The 24,717-nt window shown below is 37.0% G+C and overlaps 1 protein-coding gene across 2 annotated transcripts in view; it reads left to right on the forward strand.

Annotated features, from left to right (window-relative positions):
• The window catches only part of MCC (MCC regulator of WNT signaling pathway), a 242,071-nt gene that overhangs the window by 101,075 nt on the left and 116,279 nt on the right, over nucleotides 1-24,717 (forward strand). For both annotated transcript variants that reach the window (XM_074280684.1, XM_074280683.1), the window contains one exon: nucleotides 7,817-7,930. In XM_074280684.1, the coding sequence (XP_074136785.1) occupies nucleotides 7,856-7,930 (75 nt within the window). In that variant the 5' untranslated portion in view covers nucleotides 7,817-7,855. The remainder of the gene's footprint in view (nucleotides 1-7,816; nucleotides 7,931-24,717) is intronic.

The following is a 24,717-nucleotide window of genomic DNA, read 5'->3' on the forward strand; positions in this document are numbered from 1 at the left end:
AGTGTTGCTACTGGGTTTGTATCCCAAAGAGATCTTTAAGAAGGGAAAGGGACCTGTATGTGCAAGAATGTTTATGGCAGCCCTCTTTGTGGTGGACAGAAATTGAAACTATGTGGATGCCCATCAATTGGAGATTGGCTGAATAAATTGTGGTATATGAACGTTATGGAATATTATTGTTCTGTAAGAAAAGACCAACAGGATGATTTCAGAAAGGCCTGGAGAGACTTACATGAACTTATGCTGAGTGAAATGAGCAGGACCAGGAGATCATTATATACTTCAGCAACAATACTATATGATGATCAATTCTGATGGATGTGGCCATTTTCAACAATGAGATGAACCAAATCAGTTCTAATAGAGCAGTAATGAACTGAACCAGCTACAACCAGAAAAAGAACTCTAGTAGATGATTATGAACCACTATGTAGAATTACCAATCCCTCTAGTTTTGTCTGCCTGCATTTTGGATTTCCTTCACAGACTAATTGTACACTATTTCAAAGTCCAACTCTTTTTGTACAGCAAAACAACTGTTTGGTCATGTATACATATATTGTATTTAATTTATACTCTAACATATTTAACATGTATTGGTCAACCTGCTATCTGGGGGGAGGGGAAGGAGGGGAAAAATTAGAACAAAAGGTTTGTCAATGTTCAACTTTAAATTTAATTCAAGTACTAACTAAATGCAACTTAAATTTAAATGCTACTTAAAAGGGGGGACAATTCTTTTGAGAAGTAAACAAATTTCCTTAGAGAATAATGAAAACACAAAAACATTGTAGGCCTAAAAGCAGCCACCAATTAAGAAAGTGTTACAGCTCAAACTCACATTATACTTAATCCCAAAAATTCATCAAAATCCCTCCACCAATATTGTACAATTCTATAAACATATAGACGATATAATGTTAATACTAGTAATATGAACAGATTCTCTTTGCATAAACAAACTCAGCTGGGAACAATCACTACTACTTAATCAAACAAATAGCCATACCCACAAACCAGCACTCGGCAAACAAAAACCCCGCCAGTTTCCCAAAAATATCACTTCTAGCATTCACCAGTACTAGAGGCACTACCTACCTGGTGAGTTATAACTTTAACGGATGAGGTATCTTGACCTTGCAAAGGTAGTATAATCACTTCTCTTTTAAATAGGGACTAGTATGAATGGCATAACGAGGGTTTAACTGTCTCTTATTCCCAATCAGTGAAATTGACCTTCCCGTGTATACTAATACAAGATGAGAAGACCCTGTAGAGTTTACAACACATAACAACACATACTTCCATCTAACCTACTGGAACAAACTGTATAAGCCCCTCCTGAGTTGTAGTCTTTGGTTGGGGTGACCTCGGAACATAAAACAACCTCCAAATGAAATAATCTAGATTAATCCAATCTATTTGAGTCATCAAGCCTTCCAGAAAAGGCAATTTTAAAATACCTTCTGGGCATATGTGTTCGCAGTTTAGTTTTCAAAAAGTTAAAAATGAGTGAGTTTCATTACCAAGATTCTGAGGGAAGTATTTTCAATCACAATTATTTTGAAAGGACAGAAATTTCCCACCCATTAAGTCTGATTTTTTAAATCATTAAGTAGTGATTTTTCGTCAAATGATTGGTATTGGGATATCAGATATTCTCCTAAGTTTTAAATGAAGCCTACATCCTAAAAAGTAAAAGTTGCTCAGGGGAAGTTGTCAGATGGATTTTCAAATTTCAAAGGAAGTGGGAAGAAACCTCCCAAATAAAGAACAAAAGAAAGCTATTGCTTCTTCTTTTTTTTTTTTTTTTTTTTTTAATTTTATTTATTTATAATTTTTTGACAGTATATATGCATGAGTAATTTTTTTAAAAACATTTTCCCTTGTATTCATTTTTCCAAATTATCCCCTCCCTCCCCTCCCCTTGATGACAGGCAATCCCATACAGTTTACATGTGTTACAATATAACCTAGATACAATATGTGTGTGTAAATCCAATTTTCTTGTTGCACATTAAGTATTAGATTCTGAAGGTATAAGTAACCTGGGTAGATAGACAGTAGTGCTAACAATTTACATTCATTTCCCAGTGTTCCTTCTCTGGGTGTAGTTGTTTCTGTCCATCATTGATCAACTGGAAGTGAGTTGGATCTTCTTAATGTTGAAGATATCCACTTCCATCAGAATACATCTTCATACAACATTGCAGTGTACAGCGATCTTCTGGTTCTATTCATTTCACTCAGCATCAGTTGATGTAAGTCTCTCTAAGCCTCTCTGTATTCCTCCTGCTGGTCATTTCTGACAGAGCAATAATATTCCATAACCTTCATATACCATAATTTACCCAACCATTCTGCAATTGATGGACATTCATTCATCTTCCAGTTTCTAGCCACTACGAAAAGAGCTGCCACAAACATTTTGGCACACACAGGTCCCTTTCCTCTCCTCAGTACTTCTTTGGGATATAAGCCCAATAGCAGCAATGCTGGATCAAAGGGTATGCACAGTTTGATAACTTTTTGGGCATAGTTCCAAATTGCTCTCCAGAATGGTTGGATTCTTTCACAACTCCACCAACAATGTATTAGTGTCCCAGTTTTCCCACATCCCCTCCAACATTCATCATTATTTGTTCCTGTCATCTTAGCCAATCTGACAGGTATGTAGTGGTATCTCAGAATTGTCTTAATTTGCATTTCTCTGATCAGTAGTGATTTGGAACACTCTTTCATATGAGTGGATATAGTTTCAATTTCATCATCTGAGAATTGTCTGTTCATATCCTTTGCCCATTTAGCAATTGGAGAATGGTTTGATTTCTTATAAATTAGGATCAATTCTCTATATATTTTGGAAATGAGACCTTTATCAGAACCTTTAACTTTAAAAATATTTTCCCAATTTGTTACTTCCCTTCTAATCTTGTTTGCATTAGTATTGTTTGTACAGAAACTTTTTAGTTTGTAATCAAAATCTTCTATTTTGTGATCAATAATGATCTCTAGTTCTCCTCTGGTCATAAATTCCTTCCTTCTCCACAGGTCTGAGAGGTAGACTATTCTCTGTTCCTCTAATCTATTTATGATCTCATTCTTTATGCCTAAATCATGGACCCATTTTGATCTTATCTTGGTATATGGTGTTAAGTGTGGATCCATATCTAATTTCTGCCATACTAATTTCCAGTTTTCCCAACAGTTTTTTCCAAATAATGAATTTCTATCCCTAATGTTGGTATCTTTGGGTTTGTCAAAGACTAGATTGCTATAGATGTACCTTTTTTTGTCCTTTGTATCTAATCTGTTCCACTGATCTACCGGTCTGTTTCTTAGCCAATACCAAATGGCTTTGATGACTGCTGCTATATAATATAGCTTTAGATCAGGTACACTTAGACCACCTTCATCTGACTTTTTTTTTCATTAGTTCCCTTGTAATTCTTGACCTTTTATTCTTCCATATGAATTTTGTTGTTATTTTTTTTTTATAATTCTAACTTTTTTTATTTTTTTCTTCTTTTTTTTTAAATTTAAATTTAATTTTATTTTATAATTATAATTTTTTTGACAGTACATATGCATGGGTAATTTTTTACAACATTATCCCTTGTACTTACTTCTTTTCAGATTTTTTCCCTTCCTCCCCCAACCCCCTCCCCCAGATGGCAGGCAGTCTTATACATGTTAAATATATTACAATATATTCTAGATACAATATATGTGTGTAGAACCGAATTTCTTGTTGCACAGGAAGAATTGGATTCAGAAGGTAAAAATAACAGTTTACACTCATTTCCCAGTGTTCCTTGTCTGGATGTAGCTGATTCTGTCCATCATTAATCAATTGGAATTGTATTAGCTCTTCTCTATGTTGAAGATATCCACTTCCATCAGAATACATCCTCATACAGTATCATTGTTGAAGTGTATAATGATCTTCTGGTTCTGCTCGTTTCACTTAGCATCAGTTGATGTAAGTCTCTCCAAGCCTCTCTGTATTTCTCCTGTTGGTCATTTCTTATAGAACAATAATATTCCATAACATTCATATACCATAGTTTACCCAACCATTCTCCAATGGATGGATATCTGTTAATCTTCAAGCTTCTAGCCACTATGAAAAGGGCTGCCACAAACATTTTGGCACATACAGGTCCCTTTCCCTTCTTTAGTATTTCCTTGGGATAAAAGCCCAGTAGTAGTATGGCTGGGTCAAAGGGTATGCACATTTTGAGAACTTTTTGGGCATAATTCCAGATTGCTCTCTAGAATGGTTGGATTCTTTCACAACTCCACCAATAATGCATCAGTGTCCCGGTTTTCCCACAGCCCCTCTAACATTCATCGTTATTTGTTCCTGTCATTTTAGCCAATCTTACAGGTGTGTAATGATATCTCAGAGTTGTTTTAATTTGCATTTCTCTGATCAATAGTGATTTGGAACACTCTTTCATATGAGAGGAAATAGTTTTAATTTCATCATCTAAAATTGTCTGTTCATATCCTTTGACCATTTATCAAGTGGAGAATGGCTTGATTTCTTATAAATTAAAGTCAATTCTCTGTATATTTTGGAGATGAGGCCTTTATCAGAACCTTTAACTGTAAAAATGTTTTCCCAATTTGTTACTTCCCTTCTAATCATGTTGCATTAGTTTTGTTGATGCAGAAACTTTTTAATTTGATGTAATCAAAATTTTCTATTTTGTGATCAATAATGGTCTCTAGTTCTCCCTTGGACACAAACTCCTTCCTTCTTCCACAAGTCTGAGACGTAAACCATCCCATGTGCCTCCAATTTATTTATGATTTCGTTCTTTATGCCTAAATCTTGGACCCATTTTGATCTAATCTTAGTATGTGGTGTTAAATGTGGGTCCATGCCTAGTTTCTGCCATACTAATTTCCAGTTTTCCCAGCAGTTTTTGTCAAATAATGAATTCTTATCCCAAAATTTGGGATCTTTGGGTTTGTCAAACACTAGATTGCTATTTTTATTCACTATCTTGCCCTGTGAACCTAACCTATGCCACTGATCAACTAGTCTATTTCTTAGCCAATACCAAATGGTTTTGGTGACTGTTGCTTTATAATACAGTTCTAGATCAGGTACAGCTAGACCACCTTCACTTAATTTTTTTTTCATTACTTCCCTTGAAATTCTCGACTTTTTGTTGTTCCATATGAATTCTGTTGTTATTTTTTCTAGGGTATTAAAATAGTTTCTTGGAAGTTTGATTGGTATAGCGCTAAATAAATAGATTAGTTTAGGGAGTATTGTCATCTTAATTATATTCGCTTGGCCTATCCAAGAGCACTGAATGTCTTTCCAATTATTTAAATCTGACTTTATTTTTGTGGCAAGTGTTTTGTAATTTTTCTCATATAATTCCTGACTCTCCTTTGGTAGATATATTCCCAAATATTTTATATTATCAACCGTTATTTTGAATGGAATTTCTCTTTGTATCTCTTGCTGTTGGTTTGTGTTGGTGATGTATAGAAATGCTGAGGAGTTATGTGGATTTATTTTGTATCCTACAACTTTGCTAAAATTCTGAATTATTTCTAATAGCTTTTTAGCAGAGTCTTTGGGATTCTCTAAGTATACCATCATGTCATTTGCGAAAAGTGATAATTTGATTTCCTCATTTCCTACTCTAATTCCTTGAATCTCTTTCTCGGCTCTTATTGCTGAGGCTAGAGTTTCTAGTACTATATTGAATAGTAATGGTGATAGTGGGCAACCTTGTTTCACTCCTGATCTTACAGGGAAAGGTTCTAGTTTATTGCCATTACATATGATGTTTACTGAAGGTTTTAAATATATGCTCCTTATTATTTTAAGGAGTAGTCCATTTATTCCTATACTCTCAAGCGTTTTTAGTAGGAATGGATGTTGGATTTTATCAAATGCTTTTTCTGCATGTTGTTATTTTTTCTAGGTCATTAAAATAGTTTTTTGGGAGTCTGGTACATCACTAAATAAATAGATTAGTTTGGGGAGTATTGTCATCTTTATTATATTCACTCGGCCTATCCAAGAGCACTAAATGTCTTTCCAATTATTTAAATCTGACTTTATTTTTATGGCAAGTGTTTTGTAATTTTTCTCATATAATTCCTGACTATTCTTTGGTAGATGGATTCCCAAATACTTTATACTCTCAACATTTGTTTGGAATGGAATTTCTCTTTGTATCTCTTGCTGTTGCATTTTGTTGGTGATATATAAAAATGCTGAGGATTTATGTGGATTTTATTTTGTATTGGGCAACTTTGCTAAAATTCTGAATTATTTCTAATAGCTTTTTTAGTAGAATCTCTGGGGTTCTCTAAGTATACCATCATGTCATCTGCAAAGAGTGATAGTTTGATTTCCTCATTTCCTACTCTAATTCCTTGAATCTCTTTCTCGGCTCTTATTGCCGAGACTAACGTTTCTAGTAGTATATTGAATAGTAATGGTGATAGTGGGCAACCTTGTTTCACTCCTGATCTTACTGGGAAAGTTTGCAGTTTATTTCTATTGCATATTATGCTTACTGACGGTTGAAAATATATGCTCCTGATTATTCTAAGGAATAGTCCATTTATTCCTATACTCTCAAGCGTTTTTAGTAGGAATGGATGTTGGATTTTATCAAATGCTTTTTCTGTATCTATTGAAATGATCATATGGTTTTTATTAATCTGATTATTAATATGGTCTAATAATTTTTCTAATATTAAACCAGCCCTGCATTCCTGGTATAAATCCTACTTGATCATAGTGTATTATCCTGGGGATGATTTTCTGAAGTCTTTTTGCTAATATCTTATTTAAGATTTTAGCATCAATATTCATTAAGGAGATTGGTCTATAATTTTCTTTCTCAGTTTTCAATCGACCTGGTTTAGGTATCAGTACCATGTCTGTGTCATAAAAGGAGTTTGGCAGGACTCCTTCATCCCCTACTTTTTCAAATAGTTTATATAGCATTGGGGCTAGTTGTTCTTTAAATGTTTGGTAGAATTCACATGTAAATCCATCTGGTCCTGGGGATTTTTTCCTGGGGAGTTGATTAATAGCTTGTTCTATTTCTTTTTCTGAAATGGGATTATTTAAGCAATTTGTCTCCTCCTCTGTTAATCTAGGAAGCCTATATTTTTGGAAAAAGTCATCCATTTCACTTAAGTTATCAAATTTATTGGCATAAAGTTGGGCTAAGTAATTCCTTATTTCTCTAATTTCCTCTTCATTGGTGGAAAGATCCCCCTTTTCATTTGTAAGACTAACAATTTTATTTTCCTCTTTCCTTTTTCTGATCAGATTTACCAAAGTTTATCTATTTTATTGGCTTTTTCAAAAAACCAACTCTTGGTTTTATTTATTAATTCAATAGTTTTTTTTACTTTCAATATTATTGATTTCTCCTTTTAATTTTTGTATTTCAAGTTTGATTTTTGGTTGGGGGTTTTCAGTTTGGTCTTTTTCTAAGCTATTGCTTCTTTACAAAGAATTTCTATAAATTAGTCCCTTGCAAATATCTGACTTTCTTGGAAGTTAATAACATGTCAAAACCACAAATTATGTATTACATATTTATTTAATTTATAAAGATAAAGGTTAATTTTATATTACCCTGTTAGAGGCAAAGAGCTAGATTGTTATTTCTAATTTAGGCCTTCAGTTTGTATGGGTATTCTTTCTTACATATTAAATATTTTAGCCTTTTCTGTACCCACTAGTTCTCTTTTTAAACTATTTTAATTATTGCAAAAAAAAATTGTACAAATATTTTTTTGTTTGTTTCTGTTTTTATAGCTCCATTTAGCAGCCCTGGCATCTCTGAAAGGAGACATAATGGAGCTTAATAATCGTCTACAGCAAACAGAAAAAGAAAGGGACCTGTTGGAAAAGAAATTGGCAAAGGCACAGGTGGGTGATGCATAATGTTTCTGAAAAGCATTTTTTTAAGATTCAGTTTTAAAACTAGAATGTATCTTGATAAGCATTCATAATAAACTTAAAGGTTTATCACTTCAATTAAATGATTGTTTATTGAGGATCTAAGCTGTCCTTGATCTTCTTATCTTGACCTCTATTCTGTTAAGTTTAAGTTATGATCCTTTTCCGGAATTTTGGCTTGTCAGTCCTCCCAGTGTCCTTTTTTATCTGCCTTTGTTTCCCCTATAAAATTGTATACTCAAGTTATGTATTTTGTTTGCAAACCCTAGTTAACTAAAACAATCTATAAACTCTCTGCCTCTGTTTACCTGCACGCAGTACTTTGGACTACACTTCCATTCAGTCAGCTAGCTTAAACTCTCCACATTAAAATTAAAACCCAATCTCTACTTGCCTCAGTTTCTTTGGTATTACAGAATGAGCATGAATTAGGGCTGTAAAGGTAGGTGGCACCCCAAACTGAGAAGTATGTATTTTCTATAAGAGGCAATAGTAGCAATTATTTGTTGTGTTTACAGAGTACTTTATGTACATTACCTTATTTGAGCCTTCCTATACTCTAAGAAGTAGGGACTATAGAAAATTATTGTCCCTGTTTTACAAATGAGGAAACTAAGGTTCAGAAAGTTTAAATGGCTTGCCCTTTGTTACATAGCTTACTTAGAAAGCACAAAAGTAGTATTTGAAATCTAGTTTTCTCCTGGCTCCAAATTAAGCATTCTTTCTAATGGGAGCTTAACACCAACATTTTATTAATAAAGAAATTGATGTACAAAGGTGTTATGGGCCAGAATTTGAAACAAAGGTGCTAAGTCACTGGAATTGATAGAGACAATGCTTATGTACTTAGTACATACCTTTAGAGTTCATACCTTTAAGAGAGCTCACACATTAGAATTCACACCTTTAGAGAGCATATATAAACTAGGAGCCTCAACTAGGATCGACTTCAGGAGATTCACAAGTCAGAGGACAAAAAGCCCACAAGCTTATTTTCTTGGAGGTGGAGTTAGATTTATTCCATTTTCCAACTTTGTGCTGGCTGGAGGCTGAAGGACAAACCTTTGGATTCGGAGAAATTTGGAGGAAGCTCTTGGAACCAAGAAGAGAGATAGGCCTCTACTAAAGCTTACTGTGCCCCAGGAAAAGAGACAAGAATTAAAAGGAAGCAATAAAGGATTTGGACTTTAACTCCTGGCTGCATTTGAAATAATTATTGAACTGAACTGAAACTAAGGCTGCCTCCAGAAGCTCCCCAAGAAACCTGCTTCCAGAGATTATATTTTAGAGAAGAACATTACACAGAGGGACAAAACTTCTCTAGGGTTATATCATAATATAACAAAATGACATCTGGAACCCAGCTCTTTTGACTTCCCGTGCAATGTTCTGTTTAAGAAAAAATGATAAACATAATAACCACCAATAAAAATGAACAAATATTTCAATACTTTAGTATATCCATGATATCTACTTGAAAATCAGAACACTTTCACTTTTTTACCCTATAAAATTGTTATCTCTGTTCTTTGGTAGATTTGTCACTGGGGCTATCTAATATCTTATGAGTTTTCTCTCAGATCTTTTTTAATATTTCATGGGCAACAGCACCTAGAGGGCTCATGGCAAGGCAAGTCCAGGGCAGACTTGAGCTACTCAGCCTTTCAGAGAAATTATGAATTATGTAGGATTCAAGCCCAATGCAATAAGCAAACTGGAGTTAAAATACAAATCACTTTTGACCAACTAGCAGGTGAAGGTCAGTATGCAGAGAATTTAGCACAAATTAGTTAGCCCATAACAGTGTATGAGCAAATTGCTACGACTGCTATAAAAACTTGCGGTACCCTCTCAGGGAAAGATCAAGGGAAAGCCATCACAAAAATAGAGCAAGGTCCCAATGAACCCTTTGCGGATTTTGTGGGATGTCTGCAGACAGCTGTCACAAGACCCAATGGAGAAAATGTAGTAACAAGAATAATGATCAGACAACTGGCCAAGGAAAATGCTAATAAGGTTTGGGGACTACACAAGGATGCTCCTTTAGAAGATATCATAAGATGCTGTGCTACAGTGGGCACAAATGCTTATTATACTCAGGCTATGATCAACATGGGAAGACAGGGTCCCTCTCGGTAAGGGACTTATAGAGAGATTTGTCAAAGCTTTCTGTGTGGGAAAAATAGGACATATGAGAGCCCACTGTAGGTATGGAGATAGTGAGAAGACCCAAAACCTTATGTCCAAAATGCCACAAGGGCTTCCAGTGGGCCTCAGAATGTAGACTGACCCAGGGAAATAAGAGGACGGGGCCCAGCTTCAGGGCTCCAGGTGTGGCATAATGGCAGCCAAGGTTACACCCAGAAAGTCTTTAGAAATTCAATATTAAGACCTGATCAATCAGCCAAAAGGCAATCAGAGGAGGAAAAGGGGATTGCAATTAGGGAAAATAGAGTTGTATGGAGTAGCGACTACTGAGATATCCCCTGGAGAGGTGAAATCTGTAACAGTCCAGCATATGGATCCCTTGCCTTCACGCACAGTAGGCTTGACCATTTCACCTCCTGAGAGTGCTTACAAAACAGTGTTCATCCATATACTGATGTGGGAAACTCCGGAATATGTAGATAATATCGCAGTCACTAATACAGGTAGATAATATGCGGCTTATCAGCCAAGAGAAGTAGTAGCATCAGGTTTACTATTACATACCCCTAATAGGCAATAGTTGCCCAGATTCTGACTCCAAGCAGCAGAGTCTAGGAATATTCTGGATAGCAGCTGTGACAGCTGACCAACCTATGCTCACTATCTATATAAATGGCATACCATTAGAAGGACTGGTGGACACAGGTGCAGATCGTACAGTTATTAGAGGTGCCAACTGGCCCAGTCACTGGCCAAAGATTAAGGCAGACACCTATATGTCTGGCATAGGAGGATCAATAGCAACTGAAGTTAGTGCTGTTCCTATGAGAGATATTTGAAAATGAAATAGGAGTTTTTATTCCTTTTTGTGGTTGAAAAAAATCCCTATCAATCTGTGGAAAAGAGACATTTTACAGCAGATAGGATTATAATTGAGTATTTCAGCTTTTTAGGCAGGGCTGCTGTTGAAGGCCTGCCTGCATTCTCACCGGTTCCTATTCAGTGGAAAATTGATACACCAATGTGGATAGAACAGTGGCCCTTAACAAGCGATAAAATTCAGGCCTTAGTAGATATAGTGCAAGAGCAACTTGACCAAGGACACTTACAACCTTCTCTAAGTCCTTGGAATTCCCCTGTATTTGTTGTAAAAAAGAAATCTGGAAAATAGAGGATGTTGACTGATTTAAGAAGAGTAAATGAACAGATGGAAACTATGGGAACTCTTCAGCCTGGACTTCCATCTCTTACTCAGTTGCCTAGAGAATGGCCTCTTTGGGTTATAGACATTAAGGATTGTTTCTATTCTATTCCTCTAGATAAGGAGGATATGAAAAGATTTGCCTTTTCAGTGCCTAGTGTTAATTTAGCTGAGCCTTATAAAAGATATGAATGGACAGTTTTGCCACAGATAATGAAAAATAGCCCTACTATGTGTCAAATATATGTTGCTGCTACTCTTACTCCAGTAAGAAAAGCATTTCTAAAAGTAATAGTTACATTATATGGATGATATTTTGGGATGTGCACCTGAGGAACAAATATTAGAAGCATGTCTATAAAAGATCATGGAAACACTAAGGAACTACAAATTGCACATAGCTGTAGAAAAAATTCAAAGACATGCTCCTTTTCAATATTTAGGAGATGAAGTATACCCTAAGGTGCTTATAGTACAAAATTTTCTTTAAGAACAGAGAAGTTGGACACCTTAAATGATTTCCAAAAATTAATAGGAGATAATCCAATGGATGTGTCCAATGTTAGGCTTAACTACCAATCAGTTGCAACCTCTGTATGACATTTTATGGGGAGACACTGCTTTAAATTCACCATGCCAGCTTATAAAAGAAACTCAAGAGGCTTTGAGAGAAGTTGAACTGGTTTTATACAATGTGGTTGAAAGAGTCACTCAAAAATCCTTGGAAATATCACTTTTTGCTACAAAAAGTTTTGGTACAAAAAAGACATCCACTGTAGTCCTTCATCAAGGAGACAGTGTGATAGAGTGGGTGAATCTCCCAGCACAACTAAAGCCTTACTCCTTACCTAGTCTTTGTGGCTAGAGTTTTATTAAAGGCCATTAAGTAAGCAGTACAATTATCTGGGATAAGACCTGAGAAAATATGCACATTATACTAACACACGAATTAATGTATACTGTGAAACCATCCCAGAGTGGCAAATTTTATTGGCCATGGCTCCAAATTTACTCATGCGTCTCCATTAAAGATAACCTGGCTATTACATAATTGGCAATGGATTTTTGAAGAAAAGGTTTCTGAGGTTCCTCTTAAAGGACCAACTATTTTTACAGACGCATCCAAACAAAATATTTGTGCTGTATATTCTCATGATTTAACCATAAATAGAATATTCAGAACTTCTTTTCAATCCACTCAGCAAAATGAATTGTATGCAATCATGCATGCTCTTATTATCTAGGAGATATAAATATAATATTTGATTCAGCCTATTCAGTAGGTGTGGTACAAAGAATTGCCACAGCCCAAATAAAATTTGCAGCTTCTAATATTTATCAGCTCTTTAAGGACCTTCAAGAGCAAGTGAGAAAGCATCCAGGTAAGATTTATATCTTGTATGTCTACTCACATAGTAGACTTCCAGATCCTATTTTCGATGGTAATTTGAAAGCAGACTGCCTTCTAACCATGTTGGCCAATACTCCTTTATTTCAGGAAGCCCAAGAATTTCATTCTAAATATCATCAGGCTGCTTGAGCTTTACATTTACAATTTGGAATAATAAGAGAGGAAGCTAGGAGCATAGTAAAAATCTGTACAGCTTGTCTTCCTTTCCACGCTCCTATTCTCCCTCCGGGGAAGAACCCTCTTGGTTTGAAACCCAATGAAATCTGGCAAATGGGTGTGACACATTATAAATCTTTTGGTTGTTTGTCTTTTATCCACATTGCAGTAGACACCTTTTCAGAATTCACTTTTGCAATACCAACAGCAAAAGAGACAGCCTGAGAAGTCTTATACAAGCTTTTGCAATTATGGGTGTGCTACAGGCAATAAAAACAGATAATGGACCTGCATATACTTCTAAACATTTTGCACACTTTTGTATAAGATTTTACATACCACTGCCATACATTTTAATCCTCAATGTCAGGGTATAGTAGAGAGGAGAAACAGAGACATTAAGACCCTCCTCCAAACACACAAAAAAGGAGAGGAGCCATGGATAACCCTAGAGAACTTCTAAAGTTAGCTCTCCGTACCATTAATTTTTAAATTTTTGATAAAGATGCACTGGCTCCGGCAGACAGGTTTTATAATCCACCAGAAGGGAAGTGTCTAGTGTGAGCAGTTCCACTATCTTTAGATAATTGCCAGGTGATGTGGAGAGATCCAAAGAGTAGTGAATGGAAGGAACCAGATAGGTTAACTGCTTGGGGAAGAGGGTTTGCTTATATTTCTACAGATGGAGAAGGAATCAAATGGGTGCCAATGAGTCACATTCGCCTTGTTCATCAGAGAGAAGACAGAAAAAGAGAAAGACCTCAAAACAAAGGAGAAAATCTAAGAAACATCTGACACTGAAAGAGCATGGCTAATAAGAAGACTGTTAAAGAACTTTAAAATCTGCAGGAATCATTGGATTCCCTAACACAAGATGAAACTATTGCAGGACTTCAAAACTTGTAAGAATTATTGGATTCCTGGCACATGAACTAATGGACAATGGATTCCTTTTGGACTATTTCTAGGACTTATGGGCATGTATAAATCCTCATGTTTCATATTATTTGCTACATCACTACTAGCCTATGCTTATGCAATTTATGTAATTATGTGTAATACCTCCCATATTAATGGATTTATATATACCTGTTTTAAGAGTGAGCCCCTTCAGAAACCCGCTAATCTGATTTGATTTCCCATTTCCTTTGATGTTTTCATCTCTCTTCCTGAGATGTCAGGGCAGGTGTGATCACCTCCTTTTATAGTGTATTCACCCCTTTTTTAACCAGTCAGGGAAGGTGTGATCACCTCTTTTTTGGGGTTCTCTCCTCCTTGAGAAGTCAGGAAGGTCATGACCACCTTATGTTCTAAATCAAAAGAAAACAGGAGATGTTATGGTCCACAACTTGAAACAAAGTGCTAAGTCAGTGGAATTGATAGAGACAATGATTATTTAGCATAGTGCTTAACAGTTCTCTAGTTCAGTACATGTACTTAGTACTTACTATAGTTCTACAAGATTCACACCTTTGATAAGAGAGTATATATAGGCTAGAAGCCTCAGCCGGGATTCAGTTAGGGAGATTCAGAAGCCAGAGAAGGCAGGTCTTGAAGAAGCTCAAGCTCTTGGAGCAAGGCCAGACTGAAAGGCTCTCCAGAAAGCCCCAGGAAAGAGATAATAAAGGATCTGCACTATAAGAAAGTTAACTGGGCCCCAGCAAAGGAGATAAAGACTTGGAAAGAGATAATAAAGGACTTGGACCTTAATCCGTGGCTACACTTGTGGTGATTACTGAACTGAAAGGAAGGCTGCCTCCAGAGACCCCAAGAAATGGTCAAAGGATATGAACAGACAATTCTCAGATAATGAAATTGAAACTATATCCACTCATATGAAAGAGTGTTCCAAATCACTACTGATCAGAGAAATGCAATTAAGACAACTCTGAGACAACTACACACCTGTCAGATTGGCTAAGACGACAGGAAAAAATAATGATGAATGTTGGAGGGGATGTGGGAAAACTGGGACACTGATGCATTGTTGGTGGAGTTGTGAAAGAATCCAGCCATTCTGGAGAGCAATTTGGAACTATGCTCAAAAAGTTATCAAATTGTGCATACCCTTTGATCCAGCAGTGTTACTACTGGGCTTATACCCCAAAGAAATACTAAAGAGGGGAAAGGGACCTGTGTGTGCCAAAATGTTTGTGGCAGCTCTTTTCGTATTGACTAGAAACTGGAAGATGAATGGATGTCCATCAATTGGAGAATGGTTGGGTAAATTATGGTATATGAAGGCTATGGAATATTATTGCTCTGTAACAAATGACCAGCAGGATGAATTCAGAAAGGCTTGGAGAGACTTGCATGAACTGATGAGCAGAAAGTGAAATAAAATGAGCAGAACCAGGAGATCACTATACACTTCAACAAGAATACTATATGAGGATATATTCTGATGGAAGTGGAAATCTTCAACATAAAGAAGATCCAACTCACTTCCAGCTGATCAATGATGGACAGAAACAACTACATCCAGAGAAGGAACACTGGGAATTGAATGTAAAATATTAGCACTACTGTCTATCTACCCAGGTTATTTATACCTTCGGAATCCAATACTTAACATGCAATAAGAAAATTGGATTTACACACATATATTGTATCTAGATTATACTGTAACACATGTAAAATGTATGGGATTGCCTGTCATCTAGGGGAGGGAGTAGAGGGAGGGAGGGGAAAATCTGGAAAAATGAATACAAGGGATAATGTTATAAAAAAATTACTCATGCATATATACTTTCAAAACAAATGTATAATTATAAAATTTATAAAAGAAAATTTAAAAAAAAAAAAAAGAAAATGATAACAGAAAAAAAGAAAACCCCAACAAGAGAATATTACATTTTAGAGAGAATATTACACTAGGTGACAAAAAAAAATGGCAGTAGGTGATAAAAAGGTGACACAAGGTGACAGGAGTGTTGGCACTAGGTGACAGGCAGGGTGGCACATAAGGCGACAGGTGGGGTGGTAGGTGTGGTGGCGGGCATGGTGCCAGAGAGGCGAGCCCCAGGCTGGTGAGGTGAGCCATTTCTGCTCTCTTAGGGACACCTTCCTTTTGAAATCCAGGGCAAGCAGGTGGAGGTGGGGGCGGCCCAACAGGTCTGACCCCCAGTAGCCAACCCTTTGCCTGGTGACTGGGTATGGCCCTCAATCTCATTCACAGAAAGAGCCATAGCAGAGCCAAGCTCTGCTATAAGATTTATTTCCCTGAGGTATCCAAAAGAGGGGGGGTCTCAGGCAAGCAGGCAGTGGCTGTCATAGAGCCTAACTCGGTGCTGTCCAGGTACACAGACAGGCCCAGGGTCAGGACTCTGCTGAACGTGCAGTCTCCTTGCTGGAAGGGAAGTGTACATGGGGGGAGGAGGTTATTTAAAAGCTGGGTTTCCTCAAAAACTCCTCTCCCTATCTGGGGGCTCCCCAGTGCATGGGTCCATTTTGCAGCCAATGGGGCCGAGGCACCAGGGCTCCCGACCCAGTCTCTGTGCCCTTATTGGCCAACGCCAACCAGCCAACAATTAATGAGGAAGGCGCAGAGGGGGGAGTTTTCAGATGTTGCAGTAAAAACATGACATATTTCCTTAAAAACAAATCCTTGGCTTCAAATATTGGATCCAAGGAAGAATTTTGAATCCCTTTTGGATAAGGGTGACCATACAATGATTCATAAAGTGATAATCCCACATCCCTTCAGGGTTTTGTTCCAATTCTTAATAAGGCAAGGGGAAGGCACTTAGTCCAGGGCAATTGTGTCTCTAATTCTAGTTTAGTCAGTTGTTGTTTAATTTCCTTATCCATCCTTTCTACTTTTACCTGATGAAGGCGGATGCCATGGGGTATGTAAGTCCCATGATATTTCTAGAGCTCGGGCCACAGATTGGGTGCCTTGGTCCAAATCTACCTGCTCCTCCAGCCCATATCTCGGAATGATAGCCTCCAGGAGTACTTTTATGACTGTTGAGGCAGTTGCCCAGGCAAGGGGAAAGACCTCCCCACCATGAGGTCAGATGGTCCACAATGACCAACAAGTATTTGAGATGTCCCACTAATGGCAGCTCAGTAAAGTCCACCTGTATGCTTTGGAAAGGCTTGATACTAGAAGGCCTTCCTCCTTTTTGGACTTGTTATTGGGCCGCCCTATTCATCCTCTAACAAACAGGACACCCGCTGACCAATTGCCTGCTATTGTGTATAAGCCAGTGCCACAAACTTAATCAGCACTATATCACACAGGCCTTGGACACCCTAGTGATTGCCCTGATGTAAATGTTGGAATACATGTCTCATACCTGCTGTGGCCAGTACCTCTCTGCTGTCAGGGAGGAACCAGTGCCCCTCTTTATCTTCCTGAGTGCCAAGGCTTTGGATTTCCTTGCTTCTCTTCTGGGGTAAGGGGAGGTGGAGGCATGTGAGGCAGAAATGCCAGAATTAGCATAATCATTTCTTCCGTACTTATAGATTCTACTTCTCCAGCCCATTTCGCCTCCTCATCTGCAAAGCAGTTTCCCCTTGTCTCAAATGAATCTTTTCTTTGGTGCCCCTGCACGTGAATCACTGCAATGTTCTTAGGGAACTTAAAAACATCAATTAAACTTTTTGAAATAACCCTTTCAAACTACAGATCGCATTTATGGTCATATTGCTTAAACAAAAAAACCATTATGATTCAACGAAATAAATATTTAGTCAATTAACACTCTATGAGAGCAGCCTGTCCTTTTAAAATATTAGACTGCTTTCTTCAGCTGCAGCATGAACAAAGGCCCCTTTCCACTGCTGCCCTCTCCCCGCCCCCTCAATTTCCTACATAGGGATCCTTCTCAAGATTTAGGCAATCAGTTTATTTCCTTTCTTTTTCCAGTTGATTCCTTCTTGAAATCATTCGAGCTCTCAATTAGTCCTACAAATCAATCCTTCATAAATCTCCTGTATTCTTCTTTCCCGTTCCCTTCAGAACTTTTAAGATTTACAATATAGTGAATAGTTGGATAACTCCATAAAACATAACTTACAATGTTAACAAATTACCCAATATGTTTCAGAAGGTAACATACTGAATCAAACTAAATACAGTTGTTTTTAAAAGGTTTTTTATTTTCCTTCTGCTAGATTTCTTCTCACAGCAATTAGCATCTTATCTCCAGAACTTTTTATTGCCCAGGCCAGGCTAAGCTTGAATTTTATTGCTCTTTACTGTAACAGGCTCTGAAAACTCTTCAGCTCAGTTTTTCTTTACTTACAAATTAGTACATCAGGTTAAAAAGTTTAAAATCACCAGCAAATTGTCAAATAACCAATCCCCAAATTTCTTAATCATTGTTCTTAAAACTTACTTTTAAATCAGCAAAACAGACTAGAGGCTTTTTCCAGGACCCCTAATCCCGGAGAAGTTTGTTTCACCTTGAACATTCTTCCCTTCCAGAATCCAAACGGAGCTTCTCTAAACTTCCAGTCCCGTTTAGTGAATTTCTCTGACTTCACAGAGAATGCCTAGATATTCCATTCAAACTTCTTTTCTTTAAAGTTGGTACACTGCTCTTCTATTTTTTTTTTAAACTTTCAAATCCCTTTCAATCTATGTTTTTATTTTCCCCTTTTTCTCCCTTTTCTCTACAAGACTGCTGCAGTCAGAGGGGAAAAGATTCTCTTTTCTTGCCTGAGCCACTCTGAAAGAATTACTACTCTGAATGAATTCCACCTTGAGTAATTCTGCCTGATATTTTTCTAAGCCTGCAATACAAAGGCTGAATTCTTATCTCTTACAAGCTTGCTAACTTTTAACACAGAACAAAATGCAAAGCAAACAAACATACACACACAGAAAGATGCTCTTATTTTCACCTTTTACATTTCCTTTTATACCTAGCTACTGTCCTAACAAATTCTAAGACTGTTTCTATCCCATTATCAGCAGAGGTCACTCATGCTCGCAGTCATCTGAGAGCCTATTCAAGGAGTCCTTAACTTGAGGTTGACAGCAGTCCCCACCAAAAACAAATTTAGGAGGGCTAATCCCTCGGGCCCTCCTTTGACCCAGCCAATGGACCCCCAGACCCATCCTTGAAACCATACCTCGAATTTATACGTGTAAGTTTTCCAGACTGCATTTTGCTGGCCATCAGAACTCTATTTCCTTCAGTCTTCAATTCTACTTTCCACTGAGTACCTCTACCTTGTCTAAGAGGGAGGGAGGCTGCACACCCAGAGCCAGAGACCATGGAGAAAACTGCTCCATAGGCACCTGTCCCTGTCTGGGGTGCACAGCCATCTCCCCCAAAGATCCCATTCTGGACGAGCCCCCAACTGTCTGGGACAAAAAGACCTACCCAAATTGACTACTACAGAGATCACTAAAGCAGATTTATTTATTAGAATCTTGAGAAGCAGACCCCATCCTGGTCTGTGAACTGAATTCACAACAGGACAAGGCCACTCCCTTGAAAATGTTCACAATATTTATATATTTCAGACAAAGAATCCCAAAATCCCACCCTCTACATGGTGGGTCACATAAGCCTATTCCTCCATTTGGTCAGTGGAATGCAGTAGATATATAGCTTTCTCACCAGTGTCCTTCTTTGAACAATAGAATATAGTCCAGACCTTATCTAAAATCACAAGCTTCCTCACCAAGGATCCTCTTTTGGATAGTGGAATGTAGTCCAGGCCTTATCTAAAATCACATGCTTCCTAAACTGAAGCCTTTAAGGCCTTAGATAACAGTCCCTGATCAATATGTGCTTAATCTTTAAGTTCTTCACCTTTTTCCCCACACAAGAAAAAGAAAGTTGCTTAGCTTTGGCAGAAAAAGGATATTTAGCAAGGATACTACAATTCTTAACATAATTAAACTCAATCTCCTGACATCCCTCCATTTGGAAATGCAACTGGTCACCATTAGGAGAGAGTTGTGGTAATTCACCATGTTCTCTTGCATTGTCAGCCCTAACTTCAAATAGAGGACCTTTTATGCTTTTTGACTAGGAAGCCTTGTTAATATAGTTGGTCTACCTGGAAATTGTGTTTTGGAAGGAACAATTTAAACTCAGCACTTTTGACCATTTGCCTTTTAGAGAAAAAATAAAACAAACAAAACTAACTCATGTATCCAAGAGGGACAATCCTGGTCCTATCATAGAGGGGAACATCTGATCTTTCAAAGCATTATTTTCAAATGCTATACAGCCCAGTACATACTGATTTCAGATTCATTGTTTATTCATATTACCAGAACCAGAGATATATCCTCATGTATCTTAGTATGAGGGTTTTTTTTTAATCTATTTGGCTTTTCCTATGTTAATTGGACCAAATATGTTGGCCAATGGAGGTTGGAACCAAATAGCCAGAGAAGGGAAAACTTATCCAGAGACTAAAACAGAAGTTAGTTTCCTATAGGAAGGAAAATAGCTTGTAAGCAAAGAGGGGAAATAAATATATATGCTGGAGCTCTCCTCTAGTAAGTGGTGGACTCCAAGGCAGTGGGGCTAAACTTCAACTCTTAAACCAATGGCTACAGAGTGAGTTATAGTCCTGATATACGGTCGCGACAACAATGTGACAAGTTTGATTCATAGCAACCCTTCATGATTGCAACTTGTCTGAGCTCGTCCCATGCTTGTCTAATCTCAAAGAATACCTAAAGCTGTTCTAAGCAGTGCAATAATTATATAACACAATTCTGGGATTTAGCTATGGCTGAGATCATCCCGGGGTGAACACAAAGGATTGTTGTTTTGCCAAACTCAAGGCACAGTTTGCATGCTGGGCTTGGCTCTGGAAAATGCCCTGTCTCCTAATAGTATCTTGATAACTATACTTGATACCTGGATTGTTAATCTAGAGAAGGAAGCATTTAGAGGATTTTGTGATCTTTGAAGAATTCTATGTCGACTCTCTCTAATGTGATCTCAGGCTTCATTCTGCCATGATTCATCAGAATATATCTGGAGGATTATATTCAGTTCTGGCTAGTCATTGATGATATGGAGAATGTTCAGAAGAGGACTTTGAAGGAGCCAAATATGATTAGCTTGGAAAACAAAAGATTTATAGGGAAAATGTGATAAGCATCCTCATTGTAGGAATTGCATGGTGCCCCCCCAATAAGGCAATCTTTTTGGGGGGGGAGGTTTCTTTCATACAGAAAAGAAGTCTTAATTACCTTATTGTGAAACTTGAGTTGATACCATATAATACTATGAGTATATTTCTGAACATCTGAAGTTTTTTTATGTCATTTGCTGGACTTTTTCTTATTATTTATAGCTTCCACAAAACTCCCCCCAAATTTCCTCTTAATTTCTTATGCCAACCTGTGATATACTGAAACCATGATGGGGAAAGTTGACATGTAGAAGGCATAACTGTACTTGAAAGACTTTTGTGGAAGAGGGATTATATTTGTTTTGTTTGGCCCCTAGGGCAGAATTGGGGGCAATGGATGTAATTGTAATTTCATTAAAGACAAAACTTCCCAACAGAGCAATCTTAAAATGTTTTTTTTTTTTTTAATCAAAGCTTTTTCTTGTCTTTTTAAAAAATTAATTTTATAATTATAACATTTTTTACAACATTATCCCTTGTACTCCCTTCTGTTCTGAATTTTCCCCTACTTCTCTCCACCCCCTTCCCTAGATGGCAGGCATTCCCATACATATTAAATATATTATAGTATATCCTAGATACAATATGTGTGTGCAGAACCAAATTTTATTGTTGTTGTTGTTGTTGTTGCAAAGGAAGAATTGGATTCGGAAGGTAAAAATAACCTGGGGAGAAAAACAAAAAAATACAAACAGTTTACACTCATTTCCCAGTGTTCCTTTTCTGGGTGTAGCTGATTCTGTCCATCATTGATCAATTGGAATTGGATTAGCTCTTCTCTATGTTGAAGATATCCACTTCCATCAGAATACATCCTCATACAGTATCGTTGTTGAGGTGTATAATGATCTCCTAGTTCTGATCATTTCACTCAGCATCAGTTGATGTAAGTCTCTCCAAGCCTCTCTGTATTTCTCCTGTTGATCATTTCTTACAGAACAATAATGTTCCATAACCTTCATATACCATAATTTACCCAACCATTCTCCAATTGATAGGCATCCGTTCATTTTCCAGTTTCTAGCTACTACAAAAAGGGCTGCCACAAACATTTTGGCACATACAGGTCCCTTTCCCTTCTTTAGTATTTTCTTGGGATATAAGCCCAGTAATAGCACTGCTGGATCAAAGGGTAGCAATCTTAAAATATAATGGACTTTTTTGATAGTGGGTTGCAAAACCCCTTATTTGGGAATTTTTAAGCAAAGACTAGAATACTTCCAATTATGTTGTAAAGTGGGTTTTTATTTAGAAACAGCTTCTGAGATCTCTTGTAATGCAGAGGAAAGAATAGTGGATTTGGAGTTTGAATTCTGGGTTTGAATCCTGGTAGTGCCAGTTTCCTTCATGAAACCATGTGAATCGCTTTATTTCTCTGTCAAATGATGACATTGAAATACCCTTCCAGTTCTCAGTTTTTGAGTTGGTACTGTGAACTCCAAGATTCTCTGATTTTAAGACATCCCTCATAACATCATAGGTAATTTTGATGAGCTCATGCGTATCTTCCTAATTTGTGCCCCTCAAATAAAAACAATCATAGGGTCTACTGTGGTAAAACACTTTGGAACTATCAACTAATTTACTGTATAGATGCAAGTCACTCCACTAAACTTTAGTGAATACTAAACTGTTTATAATATTTACATAGCTAACATGCTTTACCATGGAAACTGGGTCTGAAAAGCCAACAGTTGAAGCCTAATTAAATGTAACTTTGTTCTTTTTGCATTTCCTTTTGCAAGAATATCATGGTGGGGTGGCAGACACAGTGCCAAGATGTTGGAGAGAAGGCAGTTTCCCCCAAACCCCTCCAAACTCCTTTAAGTAATGTACTAAAACTCATTCTGCAGTTGGCAGAAATCATAAAAGAATGAGATGAAATAATTTTTCAACCCAAAATGACTTAGAAGATCTTGAGGAAAAGTTCTCTATCATCTAGAGGACAGTGGAGCTCAGGTTCATCACAGGTTTTGGCACAAACTCTGTCCCAGCTAAATAGGAGCAAGTTATGAGAGCAAGTGAAGCAGCAACAGTCACTGCTTCTGGAGCTCTCAACTTATAGATGGTGAAGGTCAGAACTGGTGAGAAGGAGATTGCAAGAGTCTCTGCAGGCATAGGGGGCAGGATTCTGTTGTATTGCCCATGCTCTGATCCAGTTCACAGCCCTGGATGGCAGTCTCAGAGTGAAGAGGAGCAATAGCATATTGGAACTTATAACCACAGGGGAGCTGGAGCCCTGATCATACCACCTTGAAATAACTGAAACCTAATAGATTTCTAGAAGTAGCTGTGAAAACAGCCACATAAAGGCTTCATATAAAAGTACTTTTGAAGTAGAGCTCCACTTTAGCTATAAGAGTTAAAAATCAAAAATAGGCTGGAAAAAATAATAAGTAACAGGAAAAAATTCTGACTATAGAAATTACTATGGTTACAAGGATGATCAAAATCTACTCAGAAGAAAACAACAAAATCAAAACTCCTTCATCCAATACCTCTAAAAAAAATATGAATTGCTCTTAAGCCAGGAAAGAGCTCAAAAAGAATTTTGAAAATCATGTAAGAGAGGTTAAAGAAAAATTGGGAAGAGAAATGAGAGTGATGAAAAAAAAAAGATCTTGAAAAGAGAGTCAGCTGTCTGGTAAAAGAAGCATACAAAATACTGAAGAAAATAATACCTTTAAAATAAACTAGGCTAGGGGAAGCTAGGTGGTATAGTGGATAGAGCACCAGCCCTGAAGTCAGGAGGACCTGAGTTCAAATCTGGCCTCAGATACTTAACACTTCCTTTTTATGTGACCCTAGGCTAGTCTCTTAACCCCAATTGCTTTAGCAAATAAAAATAAATTAATTAAAATAGACTAGGCTATATGGTTAAAGAGGCACAACAATTCAAAAAAGAGAAAAATGCCTTGAAAAGCAGAGTTGGCCAAATGGAAAAGGAGAAGCAAAAATTCACTGAAGAAAATTATTCCTTAAAAATTAGAATTGAACAAGTTGAAGTCAGCAATATGAAACATCAAGGAACAATAAGGCAAAACTAAAAGAATGAAAAAAAAAAAAAAAAAGAAAGAATATGTGAAATATCTCATTTGAAAAACAACTGATTTGGAAAATAGATCCAGGAGAAATAACTGAAAATTATTGGACTACCTGAAAACCATGATCAAAAACACAGCCTAGACATCATTTTTCTTTTTTTCTTTTATTATATTTGAATGGATATTTATTTTTTATAAAGCTTTTTATTTTCAAAACATATGCACGTATAATTTGACAACATTGACTTTTGCATAGCCTTGTGTTTCAGATTTTCTCCTTCTTTCCCCCATCCCCTCTTCCAGATGGCAAGCAATTCAATATATGTTAAACATGTTAAAATATATGTTAAATCAAGTATGTATAAACACATACAATTCTTTTGCTACACAAGAGAAATCAGATCAAAAAAAAAAAAAAAGAGTAAATGAGTAAGAAAACAAAATGCAAGCAAACAACAACAAAAAGAGTAAAAATGTTATGTTGTGATCCACATTCAGTTCCCACAGTCCTTTCTCTGGGTGTAGATGGCTCTCTTCATCACAAAATCACTGGAATTGGCATCAGTTATTTTATTGTTGGAAAGAGTCGCACTCATCAAAGTTGTTTGTCACGTAATATTGATGTTGGGTGCAATTATCTCCTGCTTTTGCTCATTTCACTTAGCATTAGTTCATGTAA

This window comes from Sminthopsis crassicaudata, chromosome 1, assembly GCF_048593235.1.
Source record: "Sminthopsis crassicaudata isolate SCR6 chromosome 1, ASM4859323v1, whole genome shotgun sequence".
Taxonomy (NCBI): domain Eukaryota; kingdom Metazoa; phylum Chordata; class Mammalia; order Dasyuromorphia; family Dasyuridae; genus Sminthopsis; species Sminthopsis crassicaudata.